Source organism: Lissotriton vulgaris, unplaced genomic scaffold, assembly GCF_964263255.1.
Source record: "Lissotriton vulgaris unplaced genomic scaffold, aLisVul1.2 SCAFFOLD_608, whole genome shotgun sequence".
NCBI lineage: Eukaryota > Metazoa > Chordata > Amphibia > Caudata > Salamandridae > Lissotriton > Lissotriton vulgaris.
The window spans coordinates 48,901-75,858 of NW_028248168.1; the positions used below are offsets into that span (position 1 = coordinate 48,901).

The 26,958-nt window shown below is 43.4% G+C and overlaps 1 protein-coding gene across 1 annotated transcript; it reads right to left on the reverse strand.

Annotated features, from left to right (window-relative positions):
* Positions 1-8,668: 8,668 nt before the first annotated feature.
* On the reverse strand, positions 8,669-9,310 carry LOC147664902 (uncharacterized protein F54H12.2-like). The gene has a single exon (XM_086949903.1). The coding sequence runs from the start codon at positions 9,308-9,310 to the stop codon at positions 8,669-8,671; it is 642 nt and encodes a 213-aa protein (XP_086806029.1).
* Between the last annotated feature and the right edge of the window lie 17,648 nt (positions 9,311-26,958).

The following is a 26,958-nucleotide window of genomic DNA, read 5'->3' on the forward strand; positions in this document are numbered from 1 at the left end:
TCATATATGAAAAAGTTAAAGTTGGATCTACCACCTGCCCCTGTTATTCAAAATGACCCCAAAGGGTTAGCTCTAAAAAAGCAGCTAAGCAGATGTCTAAGACTGTTTTTTGCTCACAGAGGCCCAATGACCTGGACCCCCTAGACGCCAGTACCACAGATAGCTCCATACAGCTTGTGTCAGGTCACAAACAGAGTTAAACCAGGGAGCGCTAAAGGCAGTAAGAAAGCTTGTACAAACAAGGACTCTGGTAATTTACAGGATGATCTTCAGAGGGAAAGGAGCCCCCTAGCAGATAATGGCCCTGACTTTAGTGGAGAGGTTGTTGAAAGTAGTGAGTCAGAACAGGCGTTGCAAGCAAGTCTTATAAAGCTTCTTCAGGATATGTCTAGGTTAACTCAGAGTTCTGAAATAACACCCACAGAAGCGTCCGAGCGTCTCTCTATGGTAAATTGTGAGGAATATAGAGTACCGCCCCCCAGCCCCGTCTCACCTCATACCTCAGACACTGGCTTATTATGATCAACATTTAATTTTCGTTCAGCATGAGGAACCAAACGAACCGCTTTCAGCCTTTGACCCTACTAGTCCCCCAACAAGTGTAATAATATTGTCCTCACGCTCTTCAGACCATGATTATAGTACCACTTTGTATGGGGTTGAAAAGATGCATTATGAATTAGCATCGAGCCCCAGGACATCAGCACCAGGGTGTTCGTATTGGGAACCTGCCTCTTTAGAGCCCCTCAACAATAATATTGAAAAGCCTACAGCGGCGGCGACTTACGTGATAGGGACTAATGCACAGGGATGTACGCAGCAGGACCCAGCTTCAGCAGATAGCAGCGCTGACATCAATAATAAAACTGTTAATAGTGAGGTGGGAGCGATCCATAGGAGTCACCATAGTAATATAAGACAAACATTAATAGCTGCCCCTGCCAGCAGCGACAATTCTGAATTAGCTCATAAAACTGTTTTACTGGCTAATATCAAAGAAATGCAGAAGTCTATCAAACAAGTAAAAGCTAGGGTAAGCTCTATAATTTTAAAACATGGGAAAGCAAAAAACAAGAACCACCCTTTAAACGCCGTGTTGGAGGAAATAGATCATACAGTGAAAATGTGTACAAGCTATGTGGTATCAGCCTGTGAATCAACAGCTAACCACCTAACGCTCATATCATTATGACTAGACTTGCAGACACCCCTAAGCATTACTAATGCGGGGTTTATGAATAAAGCTACATATGTGTCAAAATATTTTAAAAATCCAGAATATACTTAATAAGGCTCTGCGAATCTTACGAGCAGTGAAGAAGACAAAACAGGAAGAAAAGGCCAACGTATGTTTAAAGCCCATAGAGGCATCAATAATGAGTTGTAAAAATGAGCCTATTGAGCCAGGATTTACAAGTTTTCCGAATCAATCAGGATGTGGGAGGCTACCTCAAGACACAAGGGTAAATAACAAACAGAAATGGTTTAATAGCGCGACGCTCCACCGCCACTTAACAACTAAGCTGAAGAAAGCCAGTATACACGTCACAAGGTGAATTAAAAAACTAGCAGCCCAGACATCGAGACAGACCCCCCAAGAGCCCACCCCTTTGATTTTGCCATGGAGCAACAGTCCGCAACCTGAAGACTTAGAGCCTGTGTTTTTAGAGAGCGTCAGAAGGTACACCCATCCTGTAAGGAAATGTAATGCTACAGAACACTATGAGGAGTTTAGATTTGTCAATCTTGACCGTATAACCTCATTAGAACAAGGCATTCTAGCTATTCATCAAGCTATAAAAAACGCTCATAGAGCGCATGTTACAGGATACGGGTCCTAATGATTTTTTCCAGCTGCGGTTCCAGGCACAAGATCTCAATAGTCCTTTATTCACAACTAGAGCACCCCGCGATGTCTTTGATGCTGTAGATTTTTTAGAAAACCTCACTAATCTTTTGCAAAGCAGGAGTGACATAATAGCTCATGGAACCTTTAGAATCATAGCTCTAGTTGTCCGATTTCGTGCAGGTGGTGCTTCTAGACCGTTAAAGACTGCTCTGTTCAGTAAAATCATAGGTAAGAAACAACAAAGGCTGATTGATTTTGACAACCCGGAAGCTAATACATGCCTGGCTGCAAGCATAGCAGGACATTTGGCTGCCCCTGACACTAGCGACGCTGTTATCTTGTCTAGAGCTAATGCAGCCCATACAGCTTTTAAAGTACCTACAAATCACCCTGTTGGTTTTGGATACCTAGGGCTTTTTGAGAACTATTTTAAAGTTACAGTAAAAATTCTGTACAACAGTCATGGCATATGGCGATACTTCACATCTGTGCAACCTCTGAAAAACAAGACCATTTATGTTCTTCACCACGAAAACCATTTTTATGGTGTCCGGAATTTAAAAGGATTTTTAGGGGCTAGGTATGTGTGTGCCCACTGTGATCACATTTACAGCAATCAGTTAACTCATGCCTATGAAATGTATTGTAAAATGTGTCAGACAGTTGGATGCGAAGTCATAGCCGGGCAGAAGGTGCGCTGCGGCAACTGTAATCTATTCTGTCGCTCACAAAGATGTCTGCGCACACATAACAGGGTTGTCAGGTGCAAACTTAAAAAAGATTGTGGTCATTGTGGGCATTACGTCGCAGACGGCCACAATTGCCCTGGAATGCAACACCCCTGTTGTAAAGAGTCTTTTCAGGCTGGTGCAGACCACATGTGATACATGCGCAAGGGTCGACAACCACCTAAAACAGACGATTATATCATTTTTGATATAGAGTGCACCCAAGAAACATCTGTGCATGAGCCCAATTATATCTACGCTCATCATCTAACTTCGGATGAGAACTGGGAGTTTGAAGGTCGATCATGTGTGAGTGATTTCCTAGTCACTTTCATGCAGTCCAAATATAAGGGGTATACCATGATGGCTCATAACTCTAAGGGGCATGACCCCTTTTTTATTTTACAGAAGTTGATTAGTGAAAAGATGCCTGTAAAACTCATCACCCAGGGCCCTAAGCTAATATTGTTAACTGTTGTAACCTTACAAATATGTTTTATAGACACCTTAAATTTTCTACCCATGAATTAAGTAAGTTGCCAAAAGCTTTTGGCTTTCCTGGGTGTAAAGGTTATTTTCCCCATTTTTTTAACACCTGGGCTAATCAAAATTATGAGGGTCCTATGCCACCGCCTCACAGCTATGGAGCTGAGTATATGATGCCAGATGAGGAAAATAACTTTTTACATTGGTATAGTGAAAACAGTGACAAAACTTTTCATTTTCAGAGAGAGTTAAAAGCCTACTGTAAGGCGGATGTTATGATCATGCGCCAGGCTTGTAACCTTTTCAGAGTTGCAGTTGTAGACATGACTAAAGAGGTTGAAGTAAACAACCCCAACACACCTGAGGAGAGCGAATATATTGAGGACATTGACCCCTTTCAAAGTATTCTGCTTGCCTCTATGTACATGTCTATCTATAAGCACATGTTTTTACAACCTCAAAGCATAGCTTTAATACCCCCAGACCTCTATAACGGTAAACAAAAGCGTTACTCCACACCCTTGATACAATGGCTTATGTACATCTCTAACAAGGAAAACCTCTACATTCAGCACGCCTTAAAGGGTGGTGTATATTGCGTGGGGTCTTATTACCTTGATGGGTACACCGTAATCAATGGGAGACCAACAGCCTTTGAATACAACGGCTGCTTTTATCATGGATGCCCCAGGTGCTACAAGTCCCATGAGTTTAATAAACTGCTGGGCACAACGTTTGAGCACCTTTATAGGCGCACACTGATGAAAGCTCAATATATTGAAAACAATGGCTTCATTATGAGAACCCTTTGGGAACACGAGTGGATTGACATGCTGGCATCAGACGCCGAGTTAGGTCTTTTTCTCAAGAGGGAGCAGTTACATGAGCCGCTGGATCCCCGCCATGCCTTATTCGGGGGTCGCACAAATGCGATACAACTGTATAGAGCTGTGGGTCCAGGGGAGAAAATGCACTGCTATGATTTCACAAGCTTGTATCCATTTGTCAACAAACTGAAGTTATACCCCGAAGGGCATCCCACTATTATATGCTGCGACTTTAAATCTTTAGACACATACTTTGGACTAGTTAAGTGTGAAATATATCCACCCAGGGGCCTTTACTTTCCAGTAGTGCCCTACAGAGTGGATAGTAAGCTCATGTTCCCCCTTTGCCGAACATGCACTGAAAGTAAAGAGGCCACCTTATGCCCCCACACTGAAGCACAGAGGATGCTAAGCAGTACCTGGTGTAGCATAGAGGTTCAAGAAGCCCTAAAGACAGGATAGAGGCTAGGCAAAATATTTGAAATTTGGCACTTTGAAAGGACTACAACACGCCTTTTTTCTGAGTATATTAATTTATTTCTCAGAGACAAGCAGGAGGCCTCTGGGTATCCAGAATGGTGCGCTGATGCTGACTCTAAGCAGCAGTACATCGCTGAATACTATGCTCAGAAAAGGCATAAACCTGAGACCCGATTTTATCGAAGTCAACCCAGCCAAGCATCAGTTGGCAAAGTTATGCCTCAATTCTTTATGGGGTAAATTTGCGCATGCTCAAACCTCCCAAACACAACCATCGTCACAGATCCTGACGATTAGTTTAATTACCTTTTTGCACCCTGTTATGACGTATCCACCTGTGAGTTTATTAACGACGATACAGTCATGCTGGGGTGGAAACATGCTAAAGAGTACCCCAAAACCAGTAACACTATAAACATCTTTATAGCTTGTTTTACACACGCTCGTTTGGAGCTTTACAAATTGCTAGATAAGCTGCAGGAAAGGTGCTTGTATCATGACACAGACTCTGTTATTTTTGTGAGCAAAGCAGGTGATGAAGACCCTCCTCTGGGAGATTATCTGGGGGATTTAACTAGTGAACTAGATAGCATAGTCCAGTTCACGTCAACTGGGCCCAAAACTTACAGTTACAAAACGTCTAACAATAAAGTATGTATGAAAGTTAAAGGTATAACATTAAATGTTAAGAATACCATAAAAATACATTTTGATAGTCTAAAGAATCTAGTGCATGAGTATGCCTCAAAGACAGATCATTCCTGTGACAAAACCATTGTTGTAAGTCAGCCTTCTATAGTGAGGACCAAAAAAATATGGGAAATCACAACCCAACTTCTGCATAAAACATTGTGAGTGGTGTTCGATAAAAGGGTCTTAAGGTCAGACTAAAAAACGGTCCCCTACGGTTATTAAAGATACATTACTGCCGAGAACCTATAGCAGCATGGATACCAGGTTGCAACACCCATTTTCATGTGTTATAGCTGGTCCCTCAAATTGTGGCAAAAGCTATTTTACAACAAAAACTATTAGAAAATGCTCCGGGTGTTTTATCCCATACGCCTAATAATATTGTCTGGCTTTATTCCTGCTGGCAAGATTTTTATACGGAACTCACCCACCAGTTCCCATACATTAGATTTATAGAAGGGATACCTACTAGTCTTAACGATGATGAATTGTTACCCAAAGATCGTGTGAATATGGTAATTGTAGATGATCTTATGCGAGAAGGAGGGGACCATCCTGAATTAGAGAGAGCTTTTACTCAATATTCCCACCATCGTAATCTGAGTATATTTTACATCGTCCAGAACTTGTTTTACAAGGGTAAGAGCAGCCGGTCTATAGCTCTCAACTCCTCCTACCTAGTTTTATTTAAAAACCCTAGGGATAAGCAGCAAATAACAGTTATAGCAAAACAAATGTATCCAGGGAACACCCAGTTTTTTATGGAAGCCTGTAAGGATGCAACCACTAAACCCCACGGTTACTTATTGGTGGACTTAAAAACCCTGTACTCTCGAAGACTACAGACTGAGGGCTGACATTTTCCCGCCTGAGCTACCCGTCGCCTACATCCCTAAACCTAAACCCAAAGGTTATAAAAAGATTCTCTAAAATGCCTAGGACCCATTTATCCACCAAGCGCTCCACCATACGGTGTTAAACATGTCCACCCGATTACGTCGTAATATGGCTCTCCTGAAAATGCATGTTACAGCCAGCCCTCCAAAGAGAAAAGCTATACTATGTTCTTCTTCGGACGATTTAGTTGGGGCCATTTCAGAAATAGCTCTAAACACCCTAAAAGGTAATGTTCCTATTTCCACTAGCCAGTACAAGGTGCTGAAGAAGAGGCGGCAACTCATCAAGAAGCTTAGTAATAAAAGGGCCTCCCTTACTTCAAAGAAAAAACTGGTAAAGCAGTCGGGGGCATTATAGGGGCCCTGTTGGGTATAGCTATACCTCTAATTACAAGCCACCTGTCCCGAACCTGATGGATTACACTCAGAAAATGTATCTAGTGCCGCAACAGCAGCTTGAACAGTTGGCACCCTCTACAAATGATACATGGGACATAAGGAGACCTGAAACGCTCCGCCTGGATGCTGAAATTAAATATATTTTGGCCCGCACAGACTTAAAGCCTGAAGCTAAAGCGGGGCTCTACTCCAGAGCTCTTCAGAATTTCTTGCAATATTACAAACAGCTGCAGACTGAAACAAACAAACTGACTTTATATACTGCTGATGACGAGCAACCCACGATAACTGCTGCAACACCGCCAGCACCAGCCGCAGGTCTCCCCTGACGCTATTGTTGAGAGCTTGCTACAGAACATAAGTCAAAGGTATAGAGGGGCAACGCAGATGCTGTTAAGTAAAATGGCTGATTCTAAAGACCTAACATCATGGAATGATCGGGGCGAGTTCGTCTACAAGGGGCAGCCAGTTGCGGGGTCACATATGTACGATCTGAGCAAAAGTTTCAGGCATCCTAAAACCCTCCCATGACAGAGAGCCCCGAGAGGATGGGAACAGTTTCTAAGAGCTGCTGCTGAACTCCACATTCCATCATCGCTTGTGGGTAGCACTGGGCATCGTCACCAACTTGAACTTTTGAAACAACCTATGAATGCCAGTGCTGCATCCCCTCCGCTATTATCTGCCTTTCACACACCTTCAAAATCACCCACTTCCCCATTCCTTCCACAGCTAACCTCTTCAAGTAACCCTGGAGATGTGCCTCTGGAGGCTAAAAAGTCTCTATTTAAAATGAAGGGATGGCTCCCATATTAAGAAATTGCTTATGTCATGTTACTGCTTGTTTGTATATTTTGTATATAAAGAGGGTGTGCAGAACTGTGCTTCACTGACAGCCTTTACTATGTGGTTCTCTATTTATCTCTGTACCATCTTTTACATGTGTGATTCCTGAATATTTCAAAATGCTTGTAAGAAACATTTATAACTTTTCAACACTCTACTGTCTTTGTAAAAACAAAAAAACCACAGAGTCTGAATAGTTTCTTAAATACAGACTTGTATTAATTTATTTTTTATTTTGAACATGTACATTACACAAACATGCATTATAAAACTTTACACTTCTGACAAATAGCGTATTCATTTGTAACTATGCTAAGAATAGGTTTCAAGCCTTCTTTCATATAGCGGGTAATGAGCCTATCATTGCTGACTTTATCACTTGAATATAAATTTTTTAAAAATCTAAAAGTTAGACCCTCTGACATTTTACAGATAAAATATATACAATGTTCCCCACACGTGATAGATAGAGAATCCTGTATCTGCAACTTGTTATATTCTACTCTAGAAGCCACTTTTTTTAAATACTTGAATATAGGTTTTGTATAGATGCTGTGCTCCGGAAACTCTGCTAGGCTATCAAACAACGTTACCCTGTCAGTGTCCAAAAACATAGCTGCCCAGTGAGTTCCTGGTTCATGATGAGGATCAGTATTAAAGACCAGAGATCGTGGGCTTTCATAACTTGTTTCCTTCGGCAATCCGTCACTCGGATAAACACCCAAAAAGTATTTCTTAGCATCTTTATGGCTGCTCAAGAAGTCTCTTATGTGAACAGTGTCCATTTTATATTCTTTTCAAAGATAATCAAACAGAATCTGTCAGGCGTGATTAACTTGTATGACACTATCAAATACAGCAAAAACCACCATGTTCACATTCGTAGTTAGGGCTGCGCTAAAGCGGATTTCAGCTTTTAGATTTCCATTTTTAACCAGGCTGTAATGGTCACCATCTTCCATGTCGGGGGTCAGATCAAAGGCAAATAGCGTGTAGCCTGCACCATATCCTTCGCGTGATACGATGACCCCCGAATCACGCAGGTGTTTCCCAGTTATCGACACTAATCCAAGATATTCTCGAATAAAATTTCCAGTTCCGAAATTAGGTGTGTATGGCTTTGCAGGTATAACAGCTCCCTTGTGAACTAGGGCAGCGTAGTTGATACCATAGTGCATGAAATTAAAAGGGTTGGAGTTATGTGCACCACTAAAAGCGGTATTGTCAACAAACCCGATAATAACAAGTTTTGGTAGTTGACCCAGAAACATATTTTGCTGCTGTGTTAATCTGGTTCCTACTGGTATACTGTAGACTTTCATAGAGACTCTTTCAATGGCATATTTAGCATTCAACAGTTGTAGAGCCTCAGCCTGAGCCAATCTGACCGTTGGTGATACATTCACTCTCTTTACATACAAGCTTGCAGACTGTATGAGCAGTTTATACTGTTCGGCATCACCACTAATGAGGCAAAAGGCATCTTTGTGCACGGTTTAGCTTAATCTTGAGGTCTATGCCATTAACGATTAGTTTATCCTGGAAGAAGAGGTCTGAATGTATTCGTCCTAGCAGATCAAACTCTCGACTCTCTGCAGCAAACTCTGCTCTTTTTACAAACCCGGTATTGGGGCCATCCAGAGCTATGTTTTCAAACTGCGTGTGAGTATCTTTGTAGAACAGCCCTGCTGAAAGTTGTGTGTCCAAGGCATCGCTGCTGTAGTTCAGGATACTCTCCATGTAAGCCCTGTAGGCGTACATATTGTCATTTTGCGTGATGAGTCTGTCCCCCAGGGTAATGTCCACCTGATTAAACATTGTGGCTGTGGGGTAAGCAATGGTTGCCATTTTAGCGGTTGCAGCAATATCGGATCCATCCGCTTTTACAATTTTACACACCACATGTAGAAGAGTATTATTGAGATCTAGATACATATCCGTGGACCCTGATACGTAAAACTCTATAGGGGCCAGTGGTGTCAGGGCCGCTAGTGGCGATACCTCCATGAAAAAACCGTTTTCAATACTCGTCTGTGTTGGCTTTAGAGAGAACAGATCTAACTCAGACTTGGCGCATTCGCCCGAAGAGCAGTGTACAAAAGCCATGATTTAGTGTGACAAGCCTTTTAGAAAATGTTGAGGTTAGAGGCTGTTCTCTTCTTCGTACCTCTCTTCCGCCTTGGGGATCTTCTTTTGTGAGCTCTTTTTGAAGATCGCTTTCTTTTTTTATAGGGCGCCGAGGGCCCTCGACGCTGCGAAGACCTCCTCTTCCTTTTAATACTGAGGCGTAGCTTGTACAACAGGCCGGACCCTTCTTGAGGCTGTCTGTTCATACGTTCAACAACAGCCGACTCCACATCCTGGGCAATATTCTGGGCAGCTGTCTTTACATGCGGTTTTGCAATTTCATAACCTTTTCTCAAAAAAGGCATAGCCCTTCTGAACAAACTACGGAAAAAACCTCCTAGACCCACCCCATACATAACAGGAGATCCTTGAAAGTAGGGGGGCCCTCCATATCCGGCCTGGTGTTTGTAATACTCTCTATATATAGACGGGTTGCCTTAGGCCTTCATAGTAACGGCCATATACCGTCCTCCACACCTCCAGAGAATTGTTGGCCGTTACCTCTACAGGCGCCATTCTGATAGTTCTGTGATAGCTGGCAATATAAACAGCTAAAAAATCCTGTAGAACAGATAGGTATCGATATGTGTTGTATGCTGTGAAGTATCTCCACAGCTTAGATTTTAAGGTTCTGTTAAAGCGCTCTATAGCAGCTGCATTTACCTCTGTGTGTGTTACAAAATGCTGTACCCCATGCTGTTTTAATAATTTCTGGAAGGTTTTGTTTAAAAATTCTTTTCCGGCATCTGTTTGTAGTTTTTGAGGTGTTCGACCTTTCCTGAAGATTACTTTAAAGGCCCTTGTGACGCTTGTTCCACTTTTATCCTTTAGTGCTTCTGCATAGGCATATTTAGACAATACGTTAAGATGTACCGGACTCCATTATTATGCTTTGCCAAATCTTGTAAACTTATTATGTCAGCCTGCCATTGATAATCTAATTGCGCATTAACAATAGTAGGTCTCCTCTTAAAGCGTCTTCGAGCTGGCTTATGAAGTGAATACGCCTCTTCACCGGATAGCCACTCCTTCGCCCGTGTTCTGCTTATCGGTTCCTTTTCAGCTTTAGCCCTTCTAAACAGCGCTTCACCGCTTCCAAAGCTCGAAACATCCTTTGTATCATAATAAAGCTTCTTTAACAGGTTTCCCGACATGTTAACACTTCTGAACAACAAAATGAAAGACACTTGTTTTGTGTATAGTCCCTCCTGGACTCGCTCGGGAAGATGGCAGGACGAATACTTCTCGATCGACTCCAGGAGTGGGCTACTGACCATAGCATCCTCTCAGATTTACAATATGGTTTTCGGGAGGGGCTAGGAACAGTTGACCAGGCCCTAAATCTGTCCCTATTGGTGGGTAAATACGTGGAAGCTAAAGGGTCCTCCCTTCATATGGTATATGTCGAGCTCTCCGCAGCATTTGATTGCGTGGCACACTCAACGCTGTGGAGCATTATTTTGAAAATGGGAGTTCCCCCTCCAATTGTGGACTTTCTTCGAGAACTGTATACAGGTACTACAGGCAGGGTAAGATTCGGGGTGAGAGGTGAGCTCACGGATACTTTCAGGGTGGAAAAGGGGGTCAGACAGGGATGTGTACTGGCCCCCTTTTTATTCACCCTTTATACTAATGGCTTGGAGGCTGCCATGCTTCAAGGCAGTAAAGATCTTCCTTTAATAGCTCGTCGGCAGATACCAGCGCTTATATATGCCGACGATGCTGTCATTTTAGCAAGAACACCAATCGAACTACAGCTGGCCTTATACAGATATTGTGCCTTCATGGGGAGTCTAAATTTGAAATTAAACGCAAAGAAAACCTACACAATGCATGCGGGGGGGAAAGAAATGTAAAAAACCGGAGATTATTTGTACAGGGTGAACAACTGGACAGGTCCACAACCTATCCCTATTTAGGGATTGTTATTGACGAAAAATTTAAATGGAACCCAGCTATTAACGCAAGGAAGCTTTCATTCTTGTGAGAGACAACTTCGTTAAAAATGTTTTCACAAAGACTGGGGCAGCGACCACCAAAAGAACTGTTACAAATATATAACGCAAAATGCGTAAGCACGGCAATATATGGGGCGGGGGGATGGGGCTTTGCAAATGTGGATTTAATACAAAAAGTCGAGAACTCCTTTTTGAGATACTTGCTGGCGGTACCTAAAAGCTGTTCCACCTATGCCTGCCACACAGAGCTGGGCATTGATTATGTCACAGACATTATAAAATTACAACCAGTAATGTTGTGGCGTCGAATATGGGTTACTGAGCAATGCCAACTAACTAGGGCGATCATCCAAGATATCTTGACACTTGATCACTGCAAGAAAATTAAATGGTTATCCTATGTTAAAGCGCTACTAACAGATTAAGGTTACAGGAAGTTTTTTGATCACCCGTCATTGATAAATGAAATCTCAAAAAAGGATCTAAAAAGAGAGTGTCTTGTACACCTGCGCCAGTTACGATTACTATCTGAGATTCACAAACCATCTGTTCAACATTCTTTATTAGCGTAGACTGTGTTTACCATTGAACCCTATTTGAACTCTAGTTTAACACAGTATGAAAAAATGTTGCTTACCCGCTTTAGATTTGATTTGTTCCATTTACTGGTTGCATTTCCAAAGCAAAATGTCTGGTCATCCACATTCCCCATGTGTCCGTGTGACCTAGTGTCCCCACAAACAACGATACATACAATGTTATTCTGTAAGTTTTTTACCGAACCACGCAAACGCTGGATACTGCCCATTTTGAAAATCTGGGGACGTCGACAGTGCCGTCCTGCATATTTGGCACTTCAGTATCTTGAAAATGAAAACTATGCTAAAGCGATTGTATGTTTTCTCAAATTTTGTATCCGCCATTGCACGAACCTTTGAGTACGAATTACATATTAGCTCTGCACAAATAAAAGAATGCCAGACAATAGGAAAACTGTATGTTATGATAAGGTCAAAAATTACATAAACTGAGACGTTCTTTTTTTTAAATGCTTTTTTAACAAATGTATTTTTATACCGGTTTTTAACCTTTGTAAACTTTGTAATTTGCTTATTGTGAACTTTTATGGTGTTTCTTTTTAAACTACCGAATAAAGTTATTATTGAATTGAATTGTGTATAGACACTTTATTATAAGTAAACAGGATAACAAGATATCATCATTCCCGAATTTACAAGCTTATATTGTCGTTGGTAACAACATTAAAAAAGTAATATGCATGCTATTCAGTATGCAAACATATAGAATTGGGGCGTTTGCCTCAGATGCCTGCGTAGAGTCACATATCTTGATATTTTTAAAGATATATAGTCCATAGCACGGTATAGGTTAATCCTATCACCCCTCCAATAACTCTGCACTGCGAGGATACTGGCTGCTGTCAATAGTTCATACAATTCTCTCTCGCACATCTGGAAACCTTTGTTTCTAAAATAATCCTGGGTTAGAAGTTCAAAGGCTAAGTTTAAGCTGGACCCCCGGGGCAGAATTAAACCACACATATAGTATATATAGTTGCTCCAGAATGCGTCCTTTATCGTCGACCACATACTAGCACCGCATCCACATAAGCATCTAGGACTGCCATGTCTAGGGGCCTCTAACAGGCGGACCATTTTTAAAAAGCATAATTCAGCAATTCTTTCTTTAAGCAAATCATATATCACTTTAGCGATACATAGGTATTCCGGCGCTGCCTCATAATCATCTGGGATCACCGCCTCCTGTTCCATATCCTAAAAACAAGTATTAAACAGTCAAACAGTAGCTTATATCAACAGCCTTTTACGAAATATCTTAACATTCAAGAAATAATGCTAGGGTTCTTTGTACAACACACTAATATAAGCTGACTCTTTATTTAAATGTAAAACATTTTAGTGGATCCATACACCCACCTGTTTTCTACTTTTATAATAAACGTCAGCAATATGTTTTTCTATAGATCGTTCCACCCTCTTTCTAATAACTGGTTGGCAATGACCCCGCATGTTAGAGAGTTTTGCCCAAATATGATATGCATTTTGGATTTCTCTGAGGGCCTGCGACAAGATCCTGACCATAGCCTGTCTGCCATTTTTCTCTGCTGCTATCCGGTACACAGACTTTAACAGTTTATATAACTTACAGGGGTCTATCAAATGACATATATATTGGGCAGTTTCAGCGGTATAAGATGGATAGAGACAGTCATGAGCAGTCTGTTGTGGATCCTTAATTTTATTACCATAACATCTAGAATGAAAGTCTCTCTTGAGACAGGCGTACACAACACTGGCTGCAAAACCCTTAACATGCTCTCTATCCAGGCAGGTTACACATGAGGCCTCCTTTTCAAGATCTATGAAGTCCAATGCTTTTTTATAGTCCTTACAAAGTTCATTGTTTTGGCTGGTGGAACTTTCAATCTGTTTTGAACAGCACAAGCAGTTCATAATGAAGGTCTCAGCAGCCCCTGAAGTCTCCTCAACCTCAGCGCAATTTTCTGCTGCTTTCTGCAGTTCAAAAACGAAAGAAAGGGATCAGTTAACAAGAAATGAAAAAAAATAAGGCATCACAGCTGCTTAAACTATCTACATAAGATAATACTAACCTCCACATCTGAAGTGGCTTCGGCTGCTACTCTGAAATCTTGGGATATGTCAAGGTCCAGCACCTTGCTGACCACCGGCTGCATCTGACCCTGATTCCTCCTCCAAAGTTCTCATATCTTCATACACCTGGTATTGGGGGGAGCTTATAGCTTCTTCCGAAACTTCCATCTCTGTGAAACTATTTTCAAAACTTCCCTCTTGAGTTGAGATTTGGCTGGCGTTTGATGAACCCTTAATAGGGGATATCAGCTGCGGTCAATCCTCAAGGCTCAGGGATGCAATCCGCCGACACAGGTCCTCATGATAACCTGTAACTTCGGTGCTCTCCTCTTTAGCGACCTCTTGCAGCTTCTGCTCATCTATTACCAGGGGGCTCAAGTGCCGAAAATAGTTGTCAATAGTGTTCACCCCGTGTTCACGGGTATCCCTCGATGTAAGATAGTTGTACCGCTTCATGATACTCAGGGTCTTGCTTGCGGAATGGTATAACCCTATGCGTTAAGGGCCTCCTTATATACAATGTAAGCTCAGAAAAAAGGGGAGTATCCTTCTACGTCAACCATAGTGACTTGGCATTTAACTTAATTTTATTTTCATAACTGCTGTCATTTCACAGTACAGACTTTTTAAAAATAGGCGGCAAAATTACTGCCGCAGCAAACCAATGGTCTAGCTTCCCGCCTCTATTAGGGATAATGGCTTTCCTGCCCACTGCTGACTATGGCACGCCCCCAAGCCTAAGGCCACCACTCAGGAACTCCAATGGCACCAGGCACGCCTCCTAGAGGGATGAACTATCTCCCAAAAAAGACAATGCAACACTCTAGGGCTCCCATTCCACAGATGGACCTCAACGCTGCTCAAGCAACATCAGCCTCCAACCGCTACTAGCCATTGGACATGCCCAGACATGTCTCTGCATGCCCAGACATGTCCCTGCTGGCCAAACCAACATGGCGCACAGAGGTAAGTCTCTGCTCCCCCAACCCATAACCCTAAACACCCCAGTAGGCCCTACTAGCTGCCTTGCCGCTAGCCCTAGACACCCCACCAATACTCTGCACCATTGACACACATACATAGCCACTAATTCCTGTGTAAAGGGCACACACACACTACGCCAGCCCCACTTCCAGGGGTTACCCTTCAGTAACCGACCCTCGGTGGCTGGACCTCTGGCCCTGGACTTCCGGACCTGGACTTCCGGCCCTGGACTTCCGGCCCCGGACTTCCGGGGCGGGACTTCTGGCTCCTACGTCACTTCCGGGGGGGGGGGGGGGGGGGGGGGGGGTTCCCACCTGTCAAAAAATGCATGGTGACGAAAGGTATCATTATATTCTATTCATGTGTGTGCTTCCCATTACACTTTGAAAAATCGAAAACATTTTGGTGCTTCTTACATTGCATTTAAGGAATTGCAAGATTTGCGATTCCTTAAATGCAATCGCAAAATAAAGAATCGCAAATTTTGTAATTCCTTATTTTTCACATAGATTTGCCTTCATACATACCATTTAGCAAAATTGTGATCGCAAATGCCGAAATTCTGTGACTTTCGGCATTTGCAATCGCAATTTTGCTTGATACATATAGCCTTGAATCTCTTAATGTCTCCTCATGTAATGCAACTGATGCTATGTAAAGCGCTCTGATACCCGCTTCGGGTCAAGTTTAGGCTATATAAAACTCTGTAAAATAAAAATAAAAAGTAGCTATGTTCTAGGCCGGCACACTGGCCCCAACCTCTTCAGAAAGGTGTGGAATGCACAAACACTGGACCATGATGCTCCATCTGTTCAAAGTGTTGAGGGCTCGAGGCCTGTCACTGGTGGCACTGGAGTGCATGGATCCCTTTCCAGTAGACTGGGCTGACTTCTCAGCCCCTATCCAGGCTGTCTTTGCTCATGGGAAGGAACCCAGAGCCATGGTGTGGCAGCAGCCCCAGCCCCACCAACCTGCCGAATGCCAGAGGTGTTATAAAAACCACAAATGGGCACCAGAGATGCTTCTCTATGAAGCTGTCGTTACAGCCACGTTTTCACTGATTTTCGCGTTTCTTCCTGGCAGGCACACCTCCCTGGGTCATAAGATCTTGGGCGTGTCTGTCCATGTTTGAAGGCCGGATCGGAAGGTTCTCTGATTGTTTAATGGCCTCCCAACAAAGAACACGTTTGCCCCACGGTATACTTCAAGGCCTTTTATGTTTATGTAATGGGGCCTGCGTTTGTTTTTTATCTCTGTGCCACGCCTCGCTACATTTTAATAGCCTTCTCCTCAAATATTTGTTTGACTGGTGGATTCTTGAGAACCGTGCGATGGCTCACTGCGTGTGGTCGATGTCTTTCTTTTAAAACGTTTTTATTTGTTAACTGTTTGGATTTGAATCTGAGAGATATCCTACGACTTTATGGAGCTGGTGGTGAAAGATAACGTTACTTTCACGTGACGACAACTCAAGTTTTGGCGGAATATTATGGCAGAGTGTCGAGTCTCCGATGGGCACAAGTAACTCGAAATTCCCAGAATGAGTGTACGTACACACCAACTATATATGTAATGCCACTGTAGGCTGTCTGCGTTTATAAACGTTTGAGCAGGCTAGCACAGCCTTTATGTTTGTGCCACCGAGTTGGCCAACGTAGACTATGTTAGTCATTTTTTTGTTTACACTTTTACGCAACTACAAGACAAACAAGCACTGCACAACATGTCGGCATTTGTGTGCGTTATTATTATCCTATAATTGTTGAGTATACATTTTTTTTTGCAGATTTATATATAGCGCGAACTCGGGCCGAAGGTATTGGAGCGCTTTATATGAGCACCAGTTACGTTACACAAGGACACATTCATTTTTTTTGGTAGGCGCGGGGATATTAAGTAATGTGCCCAGAATCACAGGATGCTGAACAGACGCCGAAATTCCAACCTAGTTTCCCAGCTCCAAAGTCGGTAGCTCTAGTTTTGAGGCCACATAAACGGGGCTAATAGGCCTAACTAATCTATTTTCCTCCAGCGAATCACTTCGGGCTTATTTATGTAAATAAGTCCCTTTCGGTTCCAACTTTTATAAGGCAGAAATAAGAATCGAAAAAAATTAGGGCTTGAATGAGAAGGTATAGGTTGCCCCGCAGCGCTCTCTAGTGGAGACATGCGCGCACCGCCTCCGGACAGCTATAACTCACCGCTGACTCATGCATTGCGCCGGGGGTTGTATAAATACCCCGAGCACCTCTTACCTAAGAGAAGTCATCTGCGCCGACTGAAGAACGGAAGAACACCTGCCCCTGCTGAGACAGCAGGTGAGGTAGAGGCCAGCACCCAGGGGATCCATGTGGTGGGTAGAGGAGGCTTATCACAGGGCTCACTGCCCCTGCTAGCCTGTGACGCAGTTGCTCTTTACTTTTCTGTACAGCTTATTCGTAGCCGAGTGGGTTTATGCACTCGCAGCAGAGCTATCGGCCCGCTTTACGCAGCCATTTGTGTAAACCTGTGTGACAAGCACAGATGCCTGGATTAATCCGTGCTTTTAGTGTGTGATATGACATTCCACATGAGATAATTGAATTCTATGTAGAAGTGTGTGTGTGTGGGGTGGGGGGGGGGGGGGGGGGGGGGGGTTAAGGCTGTGTTCTCCTTGAAATTCTGCGGACGCTGGCCTGTGATGATATCCACAAACTCGTCTGCGACCCTCTCGCCCTCTGGAAATGGCAACATATGTAGTCCGCCCAAGTGTTGGAGTAAAGGCCTTACCAGAGAAAGACGAGGATCGCATTAACCTTAAACGTTGTGGAGGGGAAGCCACCAGGACAAATATTTAGCCCACGGAGAAAAGAATAGGAAAACATGGGCAGTGCTGGCTGACCACGATGCAGAGCTGTACTGAGCGTCAGGGTTGGATTGGGATAAAAAAAAAAAAAAATGGGTCCGGGCACGCTAAAAAAAAGTGTCCGACATTTGCATATTGTCTATCCGCAAAACACGGCTTCGACTACATTTTAAACAAGCATTGGAATAGCCAATAGGTTACGCTTTTGGGACCTTATAAGTATTTAGTTATGCAGCACAATATCCTCGGTGCAACAACATTAACTGTTGCATGGTTAAACACTTATAAGGCACCAAAGGCAAGACCTATTGGCTATGCCAATGCTTTTTTTTTTAAGGACAAGCAGTGCTATCAGGCTCCGGCTGCCATTTAGAGGTAGAGAGAGAGAGGCGTGTAGAGAGAGGGGTAAAGAGAGGTGTAGAGAGAGGGGTAGAATGGGGTAGAGAGAGAGGTGTGGAGAGAGGGGTAAAGAGAGGTGTAGAGAGGGGTACGGAAACACCCTCTACACCGGAACCACAGCCAAACTGCAGAAAAGACTCCCACGCATCCAGAACGCCTCCGCACGACTCGTCCTGGACATCCCCCGACACAGCCACATCTCCGGACACCTGAGAGACCTGCACTGGCTCCCCGTCAGCAAGATGATCACGTTCAGACTCCTCACCCACGCACACAAGGCCCTCCACGACCTGGGCCCCAGGTACCTCAACAACCGCCTGACCTTCTACACTCCCACCCGCCGGCTACGATCGACCAGCCACGCCCTCGCCGCCGTTCCACGCATTCGAAGAGCCACCATGGGAGGAAGATCCTTCTCCTACCTGGCAGCCAAGACTTGGAACTCCCTCCCCATCCACCTCCGTCTTACCCAAGACCACCTCTCCTTCAGGAAGCAACTCAAGACCTGGCTGTTCGAGCAGTAGCGGACCCCTCTCCCCCAAGCGCCTTGAGACCCCCCGGGTGAGTAGCGCGCTATACAAATTTCTTGATTGATTGATTGATAGAGAGAGGTGTAGAGAGAGGGGTGTAGCGAGAGAGGTGTAGAGAGAGAATTAGAGAGAGAGGTGGATCGGTAGAGAGAGGTAGAGGGAGAGAGAGAGGTAGAGGGAGAGAGAGAGGTAGAGGGAGAGAGCGAGGTAGGGAGAGAGCGAGGTAGAGAGAGAGCGAGATAGAGAGAGCGAGGTCGAGATGTTTGATGTTTGATGTTTGGTGGTTTTTGTATAGCGCTCTGTCACTCCAGGGAGCATCCTGGCGCTTTGTCTTCATTGCTGACAGGTTGTACAGTGTTTCAACTGCATTTGGGAAATTTGAGAATAGTTTAGACCATAGTTTTGCATTTGGATTCTGGGAGTCCGTAGATCCAAGTTTTTAAGGATTTTTTGAAAGTCTGTTCTGAGGATATTGAACGGGAGCTATGGGGAGTGTGTTCCAGGCCTTGGCCCCAAGAACTGCCAATGATCTTCCCCCCTTGGTGGCAAGTTTAAACTTGGGGACAGTGATCAGATTGGCTGTGGCTGATCTGAGTTCTCTTGAAGGATGGTACCTGTGAAATCTGTTATTTAGGTATTTTGGGCCCCGTTTGTGAAAACATCTGAATGTGATCACAATGATTTTAAATAGGATCCGCTTCTGAATAGGAAGCCAGTGCAGCTTGTTTAGGGCAGCTGATGCTGATGATCTTCTAGGCAACCTCAGGACTAGTCTTGCTGCCGCATTTTGAATAGTCTGTAATTTGTGTAGGGTAGATTTTGTAACTCCTGCATACAGACTATTACAGTAGTCAATTTTGGATGTTATTAAGGCAACTGCTACTGTTCGGCGGGCGGGCAATGGTAGATAGTCAAAAAATTTGCGTAGTCCTTTCATGATGTTAAAGCAGGCAGCTGCTATTTCTTTGGATTGTTGCTTAAAAGAGAGCAGATTATCAAATTTTATGCCCAGGTTTCGCGTGGCATTGATGGTATCGGGAGGAGCTTCCGCATCAGGTGGCCAACAGGTGAGTGGGGAAAAAAGATTATTTTTTTCAAATGGAAGGATCTCTGTCTTTGCAGAGTTTCATTTCAGATGGTTTTCGTGCATCCACTTAAAAGTCGCAGTCAGACACTCTTTTAGGTCTCGTTCTGCTTTAGCTGTATCTTTGTCCAGAGTCAGGACCAGTTGGGTGTCGTCGGCGTATGCGACCGTATTTACGTTGAAGGACGCAATTAGATTGATCAGGGGAGCCATGTATAAGTTAAATAAGGTAGGGCTCAGACTAGAGCCCTGAGGTACCCCTGAGCTAATCTCCTTCTCCTTTGAATAGAATTATCCTAACCTGACGATTTGTTTTCTGTTTAGCAGAAAGTTAGTGAACCAGTTCAACACGGTGCCCCCTATACCTGCCTCAACTAGGCGATGTAATAAGATGGTATGGGACACCGTGTCGAAAGCTGCCGATAAGTCAAGGAGGACAAGGACAGCCTTGCCCCCCTGGTCTAGTGCAGTTCTTATGGTTTCTGTTGTAAATAACAGAGCTGATTCGGTAGAGTGGTTAGCTCTGAAACCAGCCTGGTTGGGGTGTAGGATGTTATTTGTTTCCAGGAACGTTGTTAACTGTCTATTGACCAGGGTTTCAGTGCATTTACATAATGCAGGGAGTTGGGAGATCGGGCGTAGGTTAGTTAGGACAGATGGATCATGTAAAGCCTTTTTTTGTAGTGGCTTTACAATGGCCGTTTTCCACGCATTGTGGACTTCTCCGGATTTTAGTGAGGCATTGATGATGTCATTGATCATAGGGGTTACGTCCTCTTTAATGGCCTGGATTAGTGAGGGAGGGCACGGATCAAGTGGTGATCCAGATTTGATTTTTGACAGAATTTTCAGGGTGTCTGCTTTATCAATCGGGTCAAAAGTATTCCATCTAACTGTTTTCTCAGGGTTATTTTCTTGCGAATTGTGTACTTTATTTTCCATAGTAACAGGGACATTTTTGGTGATGTTTACAATCTTTTGTTCAAAGTAATCTGCAATATCGTTACAGAAACTTTGTGATGGTGGTATCTCGTGAGATAGTATTTTTGGATTTCGGAAACTGGTGACTATACGGAAAATTTCTTTTTGGTCATTCTGTGAGGTTTCTATTCTTTTGGTGAAATAGGTTGTTTTAGTTTTTTTTATAAGTGCGTGGTAATTCTGTCTTGCAGTTTTAAAGTTGACCTGATCTACCTCGTCATATTGTTTACGCCATTTACGTTCAAGTCTACGAACTGTGCGTCGTGTGTCTTTCAGTTCTTCTGTGAACCAGGGAGCTGATGTTTTCCCCTGTTTAGATGTGGATTTTTTGTTATTTCTTCCTGACGTCAGTTTCTCACCTATGGTTCTCATCCATTTATCATAACTAAGATTGTCAATAGTAGCGTTTCCTACTGACTCTGGTTTATTCTCTCTAACCCAATTTTGTAGGTCAGGGTGCTCAATGATTTTGGTCCAGCAAGGAGTTGGCTTCTCATCTCTAACTTTAGCTGGTTTAGAAGTTTTCATTTCTTCAGTTTTAAGGTAAAAGGAAATGAATTTATGGTCAGTCCACGTTTAGAGTAGGGGCGTAGAGAAGTTTATTGACTTCAAATTCGTGCAGATGCAGTCCAGCACATGGCCCGCTGTATGTGTGGGCTCATTCGTAAGAATTGTGAGCCCCAACACATGCATGATGTCTTTGAAAAGTAGTGCATTTGTGTCGTAAATGCAATCGAGATGAAGATTTAGATCTCCCATTAGGTTAAAGTTGGCGGCCTTGAGTGTCATATTAGTGAGTGCTTCCCCTAGACTTTCTAAAAAGTGGCTGGTTTGTCCTGGTGGGCGATAGATTAGTGCCCCTGAGAAAGTAAAAGAGTCGTGGGCTTTTAAATTAAAAACTAGACATTCCGCGTCTTTTATTTCCGGCAATTCCTGAATATTACATGTGAGGGTTTCTCGAAGAATGATAGCAATCCCTCCTCCTCTTTGTATAGGTCTATCCATTCTCTGAATCGTGTATCCAGGTGGGAGTGCACATACAATGTCAGGGTTGGACCAGTTTTTTAGCCATGTTTCCGTGACAATGAGGCAGTCCAAATTATTTTCTGTAATCAAATCATATATGTGTAGGGCATTTTTACACATGGAGCGTGCATTGATTAGTCCTCCCTTAATAGTTTTATATATAATTTTTGGAGTGAATTTTACATAGGATTGTAATGTTTGTTTACACGTATTACATGAAATGGGTCCTAACCATCTGTCTATTGGTATGGCATGTTGGCATTGTTTGGTGGTGGGATTTAAGAACAGTAGCTTTTCTCGGGTTAACTGACCTGTAGACATTTTATGGTGCGTGGCGCAGGGCCGCAGTCCTCAGCCCGTCCTTAGCGCGGACGGGCGCAGACGGGCTGACTCTGGCGTGACTCCGGCGCTGGGGAGGCGCGTCCACTGCACGCGTCCGCTGTCGCGGAGGATGTCCGTATCCTTTTGTAGGGATGGCTAGAGCGCTGACCCAGCTGCCGCCTCCCACTCAAGATGTCTGCCGTGTGAAATTCTTACCTTCTGCTCGGTAAACAGCCCTGAAATCGGCTGTAACCAACGAAAGTGCAAGGGGAGTGATTTGTAGGGGCGGGGTAAGTGCAATTACTATTCCAAAGCTATTCACAAGCAAATGCTAATTTTAAAAAATTCGGCGTCTAAAATTGCTACTAACGTTCGTGTACAATGCGCTATCAATCAGCGCCAGGTGCACACAGTTAAGCACACAGTTAAGCTTAGTCTTCTTCTACCTCCCGGCTCAAGCCTCAGGAGGGTTCTCGAGAGAGAGAGAGAGAGAGAGAGAGAGGTAGAGAGGGTTAAAAGGTGGTAATTGTGCATTTGTCGGAACACTAGTGGCACATCAGGCAGTACTTCCTACCCTTTTAAGTTATTCTCATAGTGTATTCTGATTTGTAGTTTCACTTTTAAAACTGCAACTAGTTCCTCAAAAAACAGCATGAAAAGCTAGGGTTGGCTAAAGGTTCCAGTGCCACATGTTCCATGCGTGGGTCCTCATTGCAGATATGTTGTTTAACTTCAGTCCTTCGCTTGCAGTTATAAATAGAGAGAATCTGAACGTGGCAGTGCCAGAATGTAACAATAAACTGGTCTGGATAAACCACTCACACGTGACCTGCGCAGATTAACAGTCAGGGTTTTGCACTTGCCACACGCCCCTACAAACCGAGAATGAATATAAATGTTGCATAAAATGAGCCTCACGTATGAATTTTTTTCAACATAGCACTCATTCATTCACTCTTTCAGACACATAAACAAACAACAACCTGACTGGTCAAATCCACAAGTATGCAATATTCACAGATCTCATGAATCGTCAAACCTATAACAAATAACAACCTGTATACCGGAGGGTCTATCACAAAACTACGCTCAATATGTCCTAAAGGGGTACCCTAAGACAGCCTCAAACTATGTGTATCTAACAAGGGTCATCCCCAAGGTGGTCAAAGAGGGATGCCCATCAGTCACCACACGGAACCGCCCTTCATCATTTGGGATTCCGTCAAGACCACCACTGGGATAGCCAATCAACTACCCAAATCCCAAGTCTGACTCTGTTCTCCTTTAACCCTAGGAGGTTTGCCCATCCCCGTATGTCCTGAAGAAGACCCTCCCTGTAAGGACCAACTATCCTACATCGATTCCTGGGTCGAAACGTAGACTGTTCATCTACCCCCCTTCAACTCCTAGTACCAGCATGATATATACGGCTTTATAGGAGCTTGAATTTTTCTGAACAAGTACCAGACATTGTGGACATTATATATGACCCTGTTGTGGATAGGGATCATTTAGAATTAATACATGAATTTCAATGTAATTTTGTTTCTATTAAATGTAAAGTGAGTCACAATTCTATGCTAACTTTACTACCTTCCTTTCCCTTTTCCTTCTCCCTATGGGCACATAAACTCATGACAATTAAATGTGTATTCTGATATTCAAAAAAGAATTACGTGACTGTGAAAATATGGATGCATAGTGAATAAAACAATGCATTCCCAGAACTTCTTTGATTTTGTTTTTCCTTAACCATTTGAAATATTTGTTGATTTCCCTTCTTCTTTCTTTACCAACTCCTTATAAGTGGGGGACCCCTCTGTTTATAACAATTAACTACCCAGGTCCCTTTGACTTCTGGGTCTAACCCTGTTTTATAATACTTATTGGACAGGTAGGCAGAATAATAAATGCATACATATTATATACAAACATTTCCTTAACTAACACCCCAGGCCCCTAAGCCCTGACCTTCTAACCACTATTTCCCCCCCCTTGTATCTCCTACCTCCTTCCCAAAGCGCCTAAATCAGTCTCCTGCCTACCTCTTGTCTCCAACTTCTCTCCCCTGCTTCCCTCTGCCGATACCTAATCCTAATGCCCCCAACCCCTACCTGCCTGTCTTACTTTCCTCCAAATCTGCCACCAGGAAAAACCCCATCACTGGCGTTTTTCCTGTCCCCCCCCCTAATAGCCTGTTGTCAAAATTACATAGTATCAAAAAATGGGAATAAAATGCTGTCGCCAAACAGGATAATCTTTATTAGATGAAACTCGCAATTTCGAGAAAACATGAAAAAAAGTCACTCTGTTGCTGTAACAGGTAGAACATGCTAACACATCATCTGTAATCAGAAGAAAAAAAAAACACAATAAAGTCGAAGATGTCCATATTTAAAAAAACAGAACACTATAACACGTGCCAGAAGAAGGAAGAAAAAAGGGAGGTAGGGGTGTGGGGGGGAAGGTGGGGTGAAAAAGGAGGGGCGGGTGCAAAAAAAGGGGAAGTCTTAACAATAATGCTTTAGTGAATAAGAAAAATCTACGCATGTCATGAAAACATTGGCCATCATTATGAACTGAAAACAAATACAGGCCCAGGTCGCTGTAACTATCCAAAGGAAATTAACACCATGGGTTAATGTTTAAAATTCCAGCGAGCATGTCTTTTATATTCAGCTAATACATTTCATTCCCCATAAATGACAAGTGAACCCCGTTGTGCCTGAAAAAATGGAAATCCACAGACGTCACCTCTTCATGCACCAGCCAAAAAATTCTATTGAGGAAGCAGAAACGCTGCATCTCCCGGTTCACCTTCCTGCGGGCCCTTTCCACCGCAGTGTGGCTGTCTGCCCCTCTCCAAATTCTTCGAGGCATGAGCGCAGTTAATATGATTTGCGATTTTGGCCAATTTTTCATAAAAATCTCAAAATCATGCTTCATCACGATTAATAAACCTAGCCCTGAAAGTTGAACTAAATCGTTCTCTCCTAGGTGAAGCAAAAGAATATCTGGCATATTGTTATGATCAAATTCCCCCATCAATGGTATGAACTGGCCCCACTTCATTCCACTTTGTCCCCGCCATGACAGAGCCACTGCTGCAAAAGAGAAACCCAGATTTCTCCCAAAATGCCTCTTATCCACTTGTGTGGCCGCCCATTTAATGAACGAATGACCGATAAGCCAGTCATGTTTGCAAGATGACCGCAAACCTGTAAAGAAATAACAATTAAACTCTTGAACTTAATTTATATGTTCTAAACATCTAACATAACGTAAAAAGCAATCTGAAGACCATCTCCCCAATTTTTTAATGTCCCCCACAGAAAAATCCCACCTGGCCGCTTCAGAGGTAGCCCCAATGCGAAAAGAGTGTGTTCCAAATTGTTGTGGGTTCATACCAATGACCTTCAAAGCCTTTCTAAGGATCGCTAACAGTTGTGGTGCTGTAAAGCGAGACCCATTGAGATGGTGAAAAACAAACAAAGACAATGCGCCTCCCACATAAAAAAATTCAGACCAGGCTCGCAAAGGGCATAAAGAACCACCGATAGCCTGCAAAGTAACTACAGCACCCTTGCCGGTTTGGTCAGTCTTTGATTGTTCTAGAAAAATTTCAATGTAAGAAGCAAATCTGGAAACATTAGAAGTCTTTAAATCACCCTGCATGGCGGTACCCAAAAGCTCCGACACCCTGAACGCTCCAAAAAAGAGCCAAACCACGCATAGCTTTATCAAATGGAACTCAAAAACAGAAAAACAAATATCAGGCAGAACTGTGAGAATTCTAGCGAGCAAATGCAGTGAAATGGGCTCCCTATGGCGTGCCACCCTTTTCCTTGTTTTTGCCCATCCTTGAAGTATGCGTTTTCCCAGCTCTCCTGCTGAAGGCTCATATCCCCAAAATGCCTTCCGATAGAATGCAACTCCTGCCAATTTGCCAGCAATAGTGGTAGGGGAAATGTTCATGCTTGTCTTTAGCCTTCTGTTCATTCACTAGATCCACCACTGTCTTGTTATCTACATTGAATAAGACTGTCTTGTTGGCCAAAGTGGGACCCCATACTTTGAGTGCTACAATGAGTGGAAAAAATTCCAAGAAAGCTATGCTCTTCTTCTGCGCCTGCCAATTTTCAGGCCATCTTTCAGAACACCGTTTTCCGTCCCAAAAAAGACCAAAACCATGAGCACCAGATGCGTCAGAAAAAAGTTGCAATTGCCACACAAAATCATCACCCAGTGACCAAAGGGGAATGCCATTGAAATCTGCCAAAAACGTGGTCCATACCGCCAAATCAGCCCTCATGTGTGCAGTCACCCTGAGCCTATGATGAGGGAGCTTCAAACCAGACATCGAGAAACCCAACCTTCTGCAAAAAGTCCTACCGGCTCGAACGACTTTGCAGGCAAAATTGAGATGTCCCAACAAAGATTGAGCCTCTGCTAACGTCAACTTCTGCACAGAGCGTGCATGTACCAAAAGGCTAGCAATTTCCAAAACCTTTTTGTTAGGCAGCCGTGCCTGCATTGCAGTAGTATCAATTTCTATGCCCAGATAAGTAATACAACAGCATGGGCCGTCAGTTTTGTCCTCTGCTAAAGGGACTCCTAGCTTCTGTGCAAAGGTTTTAAAGTCAGATAAAGCGGCTGCGCACTGTTGTGAGTTGGCTGCACCCAAGAACAGAAAGTCATCCAAGTAGTGTGTCACACCTGTGTGACCTGTGAGAAAGGAGAAACACCACTGCAGAAAAGAGCTAAACGTTTCAAACAATTTGCAGGATATGGCAAAACCCATGGCAAGAGTCTTATCAACGTAGAATTTACCTTAAAAAAATATGC